The sequence below is a fragment of the Halichoerus grypus genome, chromosome 6, assembly GCF_964656455.1.
Source record: "Halichoerus grypus chromosome 6, mHalGry1.hap1.1, whole genome shotgun sequence".
In the NCBI taxonomy this organism is placed as follows: Eukaryota; Metazoa; Chordata; class Mammalia; order Carnivora; family Phocidae; genus Halichoerus; species Halichoerus grypus.
In genome coordinates, this window is record NC_135717.1 from 100,689,079 (window position 1) to 100,702,185 (window position 13,107).

At 36.8% G+C, this 13,107-nt stretch overlaps 1 protein-coding gene across 4 annotated transcripts in view; it reads left to right on the forward strand.

Annotated features, from left to right (window-relative positions):
- The window catches only part of BMAL2 (basic helix-loop-helix ARNT like 2), a 101,618-nt gene that overhangs the window by 36,130 nt on the left and 52,381 nt on the right, over positions 1–13,107 (forward strand). For 3 of the 4 annotated variants that reach the window (XM_036080214.2, XM_036080217.2, XM_078075802.1), the window contains 3 exons: positions 1,442–1,592; positions 3,091–3,192; positions 11,957–11,998. In XM_036080214.2, coding sequence (XP_035936107.1) covers positions 1,442–1,592; positions 3,091–3,192; positions 11,957–11,998 — 295 coding nt within the window. The remainder of the gene's footprint in view (positions 1–1,441; positions 1,593–3,090; positions 3,193–11,956; positions 11,999–13,107) is intronic. The other variant, XM_036080218.2, reaches the window with a different exon arrangement.

The window sequence follows — 13,107 nt, forward strand, 5'->3', positions numbered from 1 at the left end:
TGTATTTCTTAATTTTTAAAGATATAGGGATTTTCTAGTTATCTTTTTGTTACTGGTGTCTAGCATAATTACATTGAGTCAGTAAATGATGTAGGACATCATTCTTTTGAAACTATTAAGACTTACTTGCTTTTTGTCCAGTATATTGTCAGTTTTTATAATGCTCCATGGGTGCCCCAAAACAAACAGTGGATTTTGAAGCTGCTAGGAATAGTGGTCTATAGATGTCTATTACACCAAGCTTGTCCATTGTGTGGATCAGATTTTCTACATCATTGTTTCTGAATGCTTGATCTGTCAGTTACTGCTAGAGATGTGTTAAAAATCTCCCACTCTTGTAGATTTATTGCATTTTCTTTGTTAATACTTCTTATATATTTTCAATCTATTTTGTAAGTTACAGATTATTTTAAACTTGTTATATCCATTTTAATATGAGAAATATAGTTATTCAGGGAGGCCCACTTTTGGACTATAGGTTATTTTTAGTTCAGTGATTCTGATTTTTATATTTTATAAAACATTTAATAAACCACACTTTATACAAAAAGGATTTTATTATCATATTTAGCAATTTAGGGTTAAAAATATTCACATCCCTTGATGTTCTTCTGAGATGTTATCTAAATGAAATAACCAGTAGATGAAAAGCTTTATGTACCACAATACATATTTGTGATGGTTAAAACAAACATAGATTGTAACAATAGAAGAATGTTTAAGTATCAGGGCACCCAGGTGGCTCAGTTGGTTAGGCAACCGACTTTTGATTTCGGCTCAGGTCATGATCTCAGGGTCATGAGACTGAGCCCCTCATCACACTCCACACCAAGTGCAGAGTCTGCTTGGGATTCTCTCTCCCTCTCCCTCTGCCCCTCCCGGAACTTGCACGTGCAATCTCTCACTTTCAATAAATAAATAAATAAAATCTTAAAAAAAAAGAATGTTTAAGTAGCTATGACACATCTACATGACTGTGTATTATATAGTCATTAGAATCATTTAAAAAGAATTTTATATATAATGCTTGTAATACCACGATAAAGTTATCACAGTGATTTGTAAATAAAATAGAATATACTGTACACTATGATTTCAATTACTTAATGACAACTATGGAAAAAATTCTTAAGGGAAATACCTCTAAATAGTAACATCAATTGGTGACATCTGATTTCCCCCTTTCTATTTTTTGTGTTTTCCCTATTTTCTACAATTCTTTTACAATTAAATGGGGGAAATAAGCTTAAAAATATGGATTAACATACATTTCTAACTAGTATTTAAGTGTACATAGTTTGTCTTTCATACTATGTTATGTTGTTACTGATATTTTTAAAATATCAAGATAGAAAAACCACTTAAAACATGTGATAGGGGTATGTATAAAGTAAAAGTTAATGTTAAAAATAGATGTGCTATTGTGCTTTTTCTCTCACAGACAGAATACTGACTGAAGAGAACCAGTGCATTTCTCCTGTGGTTTCCAGTCACATGAGCCCATGGACAAAACCAACAGCTATTGGATCCCTCTGCCCACATGTGGTGGAGTTCCCGAGAAAACGAAAAGGAAGTGATTCAGACCCATCCCAGTAAGTGAATTTATTCCTCTAACCCCATGAAATCTTTCATTCTAAGGAAAAAAAGAAAAGATTACTTTTTAAATCATTGATGATTTTCAGTTACATGGTAACATTTGGATAGGGACAATTATTTATCCACCCAACTGCCACCTGTCACTGACTGATCTGTAACTTTTCCAACTTTGAAGCTTTCAGCTAGAGTCTGAAAGACATAGGAACTTAAGGTTAATTTGCTTAACATTTATGGTTACAGCAAGATACTTAACCTTCCTAATTGAATTGCTTAACCATGAGGAGAACATCTTCCTGCATGTTTCGCTTAAAATAATAAACACCATGTTGCTTCTTACCTTATCCATCATTTATATAGTAACCAACCCTTGGTCATCTGTGGCCAGTTAAATCATACAAAACTCTTGTTTTCCATGTTTATTCAGCCAAGTAGGTAATAAAGTCAATGTTGAGGATACTTGCTATCTCCTTGTTTATTTTTGTTGCTTAACACAGCTTGCAGCCCCAAATATTCTTTAATAAACACCCCAAAGCTAGGGTTTCTATGGTGAAAATGATAAGGCAAAGTAAATATTATGATCTTGAGTACTCCATTTTAGGCTGGTACTTTACATAAATGAGAAAGTTGATGATAGTCTTCATGAACGAAGGGAAAAATTTTGAGTAGGGGGACAAGAAGAGTACATACTAGTACAAACTAGCTCTTTTTAAGTCTGTTTTTCCCAATATACTTTATGATTTCACTAAAACTCCTAAGACAGCAGAATCAGTGTTATTCAAATGTAAGTACCGATGCACTTCCCAAGCCACATATAAATGACTTGAATGTTATCTACTATTTTGGGTTGTCCATATTCTCTTAGACTCTTCTATTAATGTGAATGATCATAAATAACTACAATTGACCAAGTGACTGTCTAGAACTGTTTACTGTGTTACATCCTAAATTATCAGTTTGTAGTCCCCACTCAGCTCAAGCTCAAAGTGATTATAAGTCCTTTTTATTTTCTTTCTTTTTCTTCAGAATCATAAGCACCATTGTTCTTTCTTAGTATCTAAATAAGATTGTGGGCTGTTGAAATGGAGCAGTGAGTACTAGAAGTAACAGTTTTATGCCACGTAGTGGGCATGGTTGAGACCTCACAGTGGTTTGGGGAGTGAATGGGAAAGTGGGGTCCGTGGTAGGGGAAGTAATAGAAACATGCAAAGTACTGGCAGAGAGTGATTTTTTTGGCAGAAGACACACTGAAAATTAGCCAATTGCCCACAGTTTAGAAAATGAAAAAGCCAGGATGCAGAAATATCAAGTGGCTTGCCGAACATTACACAACTAGTTAGAATGCCTGATTGTTAGTGTGGTACTTTCTTCATTACACCCTGCTTCCTGTCTCTCTGCAACTGGACAGGGTAGGGGACTTTTGGCACATGAGGATAATCATGCTGTCCGTTTCCCAACATGTATGGGGAGAGGTGACCAAGACCTCCTTCCTTCCAGGTCAGGAATCATGACAGAAAAAGTGGTGGAAAAACTCTCTCAGAATCCCTTTACCTATCTTCTTTCAACAAGGATAGAAATATCAGCACCCAGTGGCAGCAGGTAAGTCCTGGACTTCCATTTAACATGATTCCTACTTGAAGAAGATGTATAATGGCAGTAGACAGAGAGTATATACCCCACTGATTTGCTCATTACCTACCATAGAGATTCTCCATTCTGCCCCAATCCTTTCATTCCACCATTTTCCATTCCTCCAATGAAATGATTGATTTCAAAGTACTTTATGGGTTTTACAAAGTATGATTGTATAGCATCCTTCCCAGAGACTCAGAGCATGAAAGCCAGTCATTAGACATGAAGTTGATTTCCTTGGTGGAGCCGCAGAATATTGGGTATTTTTTTAAAAGATTTTATTTATTTATTTGATGGCAAGAGACAAAGCGAGAGAAGGGACACAAGCAGGGGGAGTGGGAGAGGGAGAAGCAGGCTTCCTGCTGAGCAGGGACCCTGGGATCATGACCTGAGACAAAGGCAGACACTTAATGACTGAGCCACCCAGGCGCCCCTATTGGCTATTTTTAAACAAAGAAGAATGCATGAGAATGTTTACCATTTCTTCAGCGCTCTTGGTTTTGAACGGAGAGCTGATTCTTTTAAAAGGGTCATTGATGAAGATTCCCTGGAATGTAGCCATTAAATATTTCTTGAGTACTTACTATGTGACACCCAGTAGACTAGGAGGGAGAAATACAGATAAGACAAAAGAAATGTGTACAAATTAGAAAGATACAGATAATTATTACACATTATGATAACTGCCATAATACACACCCTGGATACTGTGGCAACAAAGACAGTTGGGCATATAATTAAGATTAGGATTGGGAGGGTAGGACAGCTTCCTGCAGAGGTTGACTTAAGCTAAGTTTTAAATGAAGAATGGAAGTGAGTCATTCAGAGCAGGAGTAGAAGAGGTATTTTAGGTAGAAGGAAGAACTGTGCAGAGGCATAGGGCATGAAATATGAAATAGCACTCTGCTATTCAGGAAATGAGTGGCTGGCACAATAGAGCAGAGGTGGGTGAAATGAACATGGACTAGGTCAACGAGATCTGTTGAATTAAAGAATATAGAAATTATCTTGCATGCAGTCAGGAAAATAGAAGGATTTTAAGCATGAGAGGACTTGTCAAATTACATTTAAACAAAAATTGTGGGCCTACATTATGCTTTTTTTATTTGGTAAAATATATATAACATAAAAATTGCCATTTCAACCATTTTTAATGTACAATTCAGTGGCATTAGTCACACTGTTGTACAACAATTACTGCTGGCTATTTCCAAAACTTTATTACCCCAACTAGAAACTCTGTATGCATTAAATAATAATACTCTACACCTTGTTTCCTTCAGTCCCTGGTAACCTCTAACCTACTTTCTAGCTCTATGATTTTGCCTGTTCTAGATATTTTATATAAGTAGAGTCATGCAATGTTTGTCCTTTTGTGTCTGTCTTATTTCACTTTGCATTATATTTTCAAATTTCCTGTATGTTATAGCATATTTCAGAAATTCATTATTTTTATGGCTAATATTCCATTGTGTGTATATGTATATACACACAACATTTTTGTAACAATGTTACATTAATATCAGGTGTACAACCTAGTCAACTTTTTTATACATTATGCTGTACTTACCACATAAGCTATAATCTGTCACTGTACACCGCTATTACAATATCATTGACAGTACTTCCTATGCTGTGCCTTTTATTCCCATGACTTATTCATTCTATAAGTGGAAGCCCGTATTTCCCACACCCTTTCACCCATTTTGCCCATCCCCCACCCTCTTTCCCTCTGGCAACCATTAATTCTCTGTATTTATAGGTCTGATTCTGCTTCTAGTTTATTCATTTGTTTTTTTAGATGCCACATGAGTGAAATCATATGGTATTTGTCTTTCTCAGTCTGTTTCACTTAGCTTAATACCCTCTAGGTCCATCTATGTTGATGCAAATGGCAAGATCTCATCTTTTATATGGCTATGTAATATTTTGTGTGTGTGTGTGTATACTACTACTTTATCCATTTGTCTATCGATGGCTTTGTAGTGTATCTTGAAATCTGGACCTGTGATACCTTCAGTTTTGTTCTTTTTCAAGATTGCTTTGGTTATTTGGAGTCTTTTGTAGTTCCATACCAATTGTAGGATTTTTTGTTTTAGTTCTGAAAAATGCTCTCGGTATTTTGATAGGGATTGCACTGAATCTTTACATTGCCTTGGGTAGAATGGACATTTTTAAAATTTAAATTCAATTAGCCAACATATAGTGCATCATTAGTTTTTGATGTAGTGTTCAATGAGTAGAGTCTCTATTGAGCAGGGAGCCCTTCATGGGGCTTGATCCCAGGACCCTGAGATCATGACCTGAGCTGAAACCAAGAGTTGGATGCTTAACTGACTGAGCCACCCAAGCACCCTGGGAAGATCATATGATTTTTATTCTTCATTTTGTTGATATGGTGTATCATGTTGATTGATTTGCAAATATTGACCCATCCTTGCATCCCCAGAATAAATCCTGTTTGATTATGGTGAATGATCTTTTTATTGTTGAATGTGGTTTGCTAATATTTTGTTGAGGATTTTTGCATCTATGCTCATCAGAGATATTGGCTTATAGTTGTTTAGTTTTTTTGTTTGTTTGGGTTTTTTGTAGTGTCTTTGTCTGGTTTTGGTATCAGGGTAATGCTGGCCTCGTAGAATGTATTTGGAAGCTTTCCTTCTATTTTTTGGAATAGATTGAGGAGAATAGGTATTAACTCTTTTTAAATGTTTAGAATTCACCTGTGAATCCATCAGGTCCCACACTTTTATTTTTATTTTTTTCTTTTAAAGAGAGAGAGTGTGAGTGGGTTGGGGGAGCAAAGAGGGAGAGGGAGAGAGAGAATCCTAAAAAGGCTCCATGCTCAACAAGGAGCCTGACATGGGACTCAGTCTCACAACCCTGAGATCATGACCTGAGCTGAAATCAAGAGTCAGATGCTCAGCCAACTGAGCCATCCAGGTGCCCCTGGTTATTATTATTATTTTTTTTTTTATTACAGATTCAATTTCATTACTAGTAATTTGTTCAGATGTTCTATTTCTTCCTGATTCAGTTTTAGAAGATTGTATGTTTCTAGGAATTTATCCATTTCTTCTAGCTTGTCCAATTTTTGCTATATAATTTTTGTAGTATTTTCTTATAATCCTTCCATATTTCTGTGGTGTTCTTATTTTTCCTCTTTTGTTTCTAATTTTATTTATTTGGGTCCTTTCTCTTTTTTTCTTGATGAGTCTGGCTAAGGGTTTATCAATTTTGTTTATCTTTTCAAAGAACCAGCTCTTGGTTTTATTGATGTTTTTCTTGTCTCTACATCACTTATTTCTGCTCTGATCTTTGTTATTTCCTTCCTTCTACTCATCTTGGGCTTTGTTTCTCTTGTTCGAGTTCTTTTAAGTGTATGGTTAGATTGAGCTTTTTTCTTGGTTTGTTTGTTTTGAGGTAGGCCTGTATTGCTATATATTTCCCTCCTAGAACTGCTTTTGCGATGTTCCAAAGATTTTGGACTATTGTATTTTCATTTTTCTCTATGAATTTTTTAATTTTCTCTTTGATTTCTTTGTTGACCCATTGTTGTTTAGCCTCCATGTGTTTGTGGGTTTTTTAGGTTTTTTTGTGATTGATTTCTAGTTTCATACAGTTGTGGTTAGAAAAGATGCATGGTATGGATTTCAGTCTTCTTAAATTTATTGAGACTTGTTTTGTGACCTAACATGTGATCTATTCTGCATAATGTTTCATGTGCACTTAAAAAGAATGTGTACTCTGTTATTTTTAGATGGAATGTTCTATATATGTGTGTTAAGTCCATCTGGTCTAATGTGTTGTTCAAAGCCACTATTTCCTTATTGATTTTCTGCCTGGATGAAATACCCATTGATGTAAGTGGGGTGTTAAAGTCCTTTGTCATTATTGTATTACAGTCAGTTTCTCTATGTTCATTAATGTTTGCTTTATGTATTTAGGTGCTCCTATGTTAGATACATGGATATTTACAATTGTTCTATCCTCTTCTTGGATTGATCCCTTTATCGTTATGTAACGGCCTTCTTTGACTCTTGCTACAGTCTTCGTTTTAAAGTCCATTTTGTCTGATATAAGTATTGCTATCCCGGATTTTTTTTTTTTACCCCACTTCCATTTGCATGAATATTTTTTCTATACTTTTCCTTTCAGTCTATATGTGTTTTTAGGTCTTTTGTAGACAGCATTTGTTTTTTATCCATTCAGCCACCCTGTGTCTTTTGATTATAGCATTTAGGGCATTTACATTTAAAGCAATTATTTGTAGGTATGTACTTATTGCCATTTCTTTTTTTTTTTTTTTCCTGGCTGTTTTGGTAGTTCTTCTCTTGCTCTCTTTCTTTGTGATTGATGCATTTCTGTAGTATCATGTTTGGCTTTCTTTTTCCTTTTTTTGTGTCTATTATAGGTTTTAGGTTTGTGGTACTATGAGGTTCATATATAACATCCTAAGTATATAGCACTCTTTTTAGTTGATGGTCATTTAAGTTCAAACGCATTCTTTAAAAAAACCTTATTTCACCCTTTCCTTCATGTTTTATGTATATGCTGTCATATTTTATATCTTTATTCACGATTTTCTAATATCTAATTATGGCCATTTCTTTTCCACTTAAGTTCCTTTAACATTTCTTGTAAGGCTAGTTTAGTGGTAATAAAATCATTTTGGGGGGAACTTCAGCTCTGAATGATACCCTTGCCAGGTAGAGTATTCTTGGTTGTAGGTTTTTTCCATCAGTACTTTGAATATATCATGCCATTTTCTTTTGGCCTGCAAAGTTTCTGCTGAAAACTCAGCTGATAGGCTTGTAGGGTTTTTCTTTTCTTTTTTTTTTTTCCCCAGATAAAATTTTATTCAGAAGGATAATTTTGAGTGCTGTGAATTGTGTAAGACTGTTGAATCACAGACCTGTACCTCTGAAACAAATAATACATTATATGTAGGGTTTTTCTTGTAGGTAACTTTTTCCTTCTCTCTTGCTGCCTTTAAAAGTCTCTCTTTATATATTTATTTTTAAAGTAGGCTCTATGCCCAGTGTGGGGCTTGAACTCATGACCCTGAGATCAAGAGTAGTATGCTGTACTGACTGAGCCAGGCAGGTGCCCCCAAAGTCTCTCTTTATCTTTAACCTTTGACATTTTATGTGTCTTGGTTTGGATCTCCTTGGGTTCATCTTGCTTAGAACTCTGTGCTTCTTGAACCTATATATCTATTTCCTTCCCTATGTTAGGGAAGTTTTCAGCTATTACTTCTTCAAATAAGTTTTTTCCCTTTCTCTCTTGCTGCTGCTTCTAGGTCCCCTATAATGAGAATGTTTTTTCACTTGATGCTGTCTAAGAGACCCCTTAATCAACCTTCATTTGTTAATTATTATTTTTTCTTTTTGTCATTCAGCTTGTGTGCTTTTCATTAGCCTGTCTTCCAGATCGCTGATATATTCTGCATCCTCTAATCTACTGTTGATTCTCTCTAATGTATTTATTTCAGTCACTGTATTCTTCAACTCTGATTGGTTCTTTTTTCTATTTTTTTTTTTAATCTCTTTATTGAAGGTCTCACTGAGTTCATTCACTCTTCTCTCCAGCCCAGTGAGCATCTTTATGATCATTACTTTAAATTCTTTATCAGGCATATTGTTTATCTCCATTTCATTTAGCTCCTTTTTCTGAGGTTTTATCTTTTTCTTTCTTTTGGAGCATATTTCTTTGTCTCCCCATTTTGCCTGACTTCCTGTGTCTGTTTCTATGAATTAAGCAGAATAACTACTTCTAAATTTGAAGGAATGGTCTTGTGTATGGTCATTCCCTATGTAGACCTTGAGTGTTTGGTGACTTTCACTGGCTGGAGATGTGGCTGGCATGGGCTGGGTGTCCCAGGACTCCACACAGTGGGGCACCCTGGCAGGATAGCTGAAGTGGGTACAGGTCATTGTGGTCCCTGGGCTCTCCCTGCAGCAGGTGCCCTGGCAGGATAGCTAAAGTTAGAGTGGGTGCATGCCAGGTGTCCCAAGGCTCTACACCCAGAGGGAAGCTTGACAGTCCAGCTGAAGCTGAGATGGGTATTATTCGGAGTGTCCTGGAGCTCTCCACACAGAGGGCACCCTAGCAGGACAGGTGAAGCTGAAGTGGGTGTATCCCAGGAGATCCCAGGGCTCTCCATGCAGTGGGCGCCGTGTCCCAACAGCTAAAGCTAAGGCTGTTGCAGGTCAGAGTGTTTCAGGTTCTATATGCTGAGGGCACTCTGGCGGGATGGCTGAAGTGAAGGTAAGCTGGGATTTCTGGGCACTATTTTCAGGGGGTGATCTGGTGGGGTGGCTGGAGCTGAAGCAGTGTGTGGACCAGAAGACCCTTGAGTTCTTTGTACACGGGGTGCCCTGGTAGGATAGCTGAAGTGGGTGCAAACAGGTATGTTCTAGGACTCCGTAGTGAGAATGCCTTGGAGGGGTGTTGGCTGGAGCTGAGGCAGGGTACATGCCTGGCCAAGGAGGGGTCCTGGGGTACTCTGCACAGGGGTTGCCCTATATCACATTTTGTCTATCCATTCATCCATCCAAGTATTGGTGGGCATTTAGGTTGTTCCTATCTTTTGGCTACTGTGAATAATGCTATTATGAACATTGATGTACAAGTATCTGTTTGAGTCCTTGCTTTAATTCTTTTTGGTATATACCTGGGAGAATTGCTGGGTCATATGGTAATCCTATGTTCAGTTTTTACGGAACCACAAAAACTGTTTTCGACAGTGGCTGTACCATTTTACATTCCCACCAGCAATGTGTGAGGGATCCAGTTTCTCCATATCCTTGCTGACATTTGTTATTGTCCATTTTTTAAAAGAATATAGTTATCCTACCAGGTGTGAAGTGGTACAGACTTACATTTTCAAAGAATCACTTGGGAAACAGCATGGAGGATGGGCTGAAGGGGGAAAACCCAAGAGGCAGAGAAAATAGCTGAGAAGTTCTTGCTAGGGATTGTTTTCTGACCATTGGTCTAAGAGAGTGGTCCTGGACAGCAGTGCATGGGAAGGGAAGGACATGTTATGACATGCTTAAAAGAGAATTCATGTTAAGGAGAGCAGGCACACAAGAAGTGTTCAAATTTTCTGACTTGGTTACCTATGTGGAGGATGATATATGCTCAGATCAAGGGATAGATGGTGAATTCAGTTTTTGATGCAATAAGAACATGGTAATTCTGGGATCTTCAACTGTGCAGTTGGATATGAGGGTCTGGAACTTAGGGGTGATGCCTGGTCTGGAGATAGAGATTCACACATCACCAATGTTCAGAAAGCCATTGCAGTGATTGGCATGAATTCAGTCACTGGGGGAAGTGTATGGAGTGGGAAGACTTGGGGGCTGAGGATATACTCTGGGGGGACTCGGGCCTAAACACTGTAAAGGGAGGAGGGAAATCCTACCCCAAATGTGAGAAGACATGGCTCTGAAGCAGGAGTAATATCTCAGAAACCAAAGGAAGATTTTAAAAAGAGGAAGGCATGAAAAGCAGCAAATCTGGAGAATGATAGTATTTGCAATTACCTAGGTTTGTGCTGCAAACAAGAGATGAATTGTTTGGTTAATACATGATCGTGCCTTTTTTCTGTTCTACCAGGGACTATTAAATAATAGTATACTTGGATTTCATAAGTACAGTAGGTTTGAATTTCACCATTTCTTTTGAGTTTTTTTTTCTTGTAGTTCAGTTGACAGTGTTATATTAGATTTGTGTGTACAACATATAGTGATTTCACAATTCCACACAGGACTCAATGCTCACTATGATAAATGTACTTACCATCTGTCACCATATGATGTTTTAGAATATTACTGACTATATTCCCTATGCTGTACTTTTCATCCCTGTGACTTATTTATAACTGGAATTTTGTACCTCCTAATTTCCTTCACCTATTTTGCCCATTCCCTCATCTACCTCCCCTCTGGCAACCACCAGTTTGGTCTCTGTGTTTAAGAGTCTATTTTTATTTGTTTTGATACATTTGGAAATATATTTTTTAAACTATGTATTTTTAAAAACTACTCAGCCTGCATAATTTTTTAATGTGGAATGTATTCTGTCACCATCAGTATATTTCATTTTAGTAGTGGTCTGGTGGTAACTACATTTCTTAAATATACATACACGCACACATGTGTGTATATATACATATAGTCACACACACACATATATATACATTTGGCATATTCTGCTAGGGAATATACTACTGTGAATATTAATATTATTGGCAAGTGATCAGAGTTTCCAGTTTTCAATATTTTTTAATTAAAAAATAAATTTTAACAAAATAAGTTCTTTTTGATTAAAGGTCTGAGATTGTTCATTCATTTTTAGGCTATTTTAAAACAGCCACTACAGAATTTTTGGTTAAGCCATCAAATGTCTAAAAATTACTCTATTTAATATAATTCATATGAAAATTATATTTCTCAGGATTCGCATGAGATAATTTTTGTTCATTGTCAGTTAACAGTTTTTGTTGCCCTGTTGGGGATGATGTGCCTGTCAGCCTTAGGAGGAGAACTACCTCTTGTGTTGACAATAATAATCACTTCCGGTCATTAGGAGCTCAGGGTAGCATTTCTAACGAACGACTTAATAGGAATTAAGAGGATGGTACTTAATCTCACATTTATTTTCTTTCAAGAATTACATAAAAGCTGTTTCCTGTAGTTTGACATTTTATCCTGCTTTTTTGTAGAATGGAAGATGGTGAACAACAAGTAAAAGTGAAGTCCTTCAGGTACATTGAACCACTGAGATTGATAGATGGTGGGTGGAAAAGGTTGCACCTGCAAACCTTTAGCCAAAGTAAAAGGTGACGTCAAGATAGAATTGATTCATGAATATTAGGTTTTTCTCATTCGGTACCTGTTACCTTTTCTATCTACTTGAATAACATTTTGTCTTAATGTGCCTTTAAATTTTTTTTAGAGGGACTGTTTATTAAAATATTTCCTTTAAGCACTAGAGCAAAGCTGATTCATGCCATAAACAAATCAAAATTACTTCCGAGGAGCATCTGATTGTTAGGAATTCATCCTCATAAATTCTTTGTCAATTGTTTCAACATATTCTCAACGTCAACAAAAATTTTTCTACATCTGGCAACATGGCCAGATCTCAGTTTTGCTTTTTCTTCATTTATTCTGGTTTTTGATATGATTTACAAAACACTGACAGGGGTCAAAGTGGCAGTAACAGTACGCAGAATTAAGAGCCAGGCCCTGCTGCTAAATTATCAAGCATGGAACCAGCCTCTGGTAAATAGGGCTTTCTCAAATACAGTCCTCCGGAATTGTCTTCAGGTTCATCTCCTTCAAGTAAAGTGCCTTATTCAAAAACTAGCTATTTTGCCTTCCTCTGGGTTTCCTAGCTCCTACCATCATCATTCATTGTTCTCCACAGGGCCTTGCTCCCACCTGTTCTCACCTGTCTCTAACACCCTACCTCTGAGACAGAACACCCCATCTGCTATGCATTCCTGGGAACAGGCATCTCTGCCCATTGCTCGTGTCTGTTGCTAGTGTGTAATACTGGTAGAAACGAGGGGTGATAACTCTAGCAAGATGATAACTATAACATTCTTCTAATCATGAAATTTTAATCTAAAAATTACTCCTGAATGGACCAAAGCATGAGTACATAACTAAATTTTATGTGAACGTAAATATAATTTAAATTCCATCCAGTTCATCAAAAGTACATATTTTGTTCCAGGAGTGACACGACCCAAGGGTGAATGGTTGTGGGGAGGCGGGGGACGGGGAATATTATCTCCATTGGTTTTCATTAGTGTTCTCCCCTCCCCCACTCTTTTATGTGGAAAAATTACATTTTCTTTCATCTAGT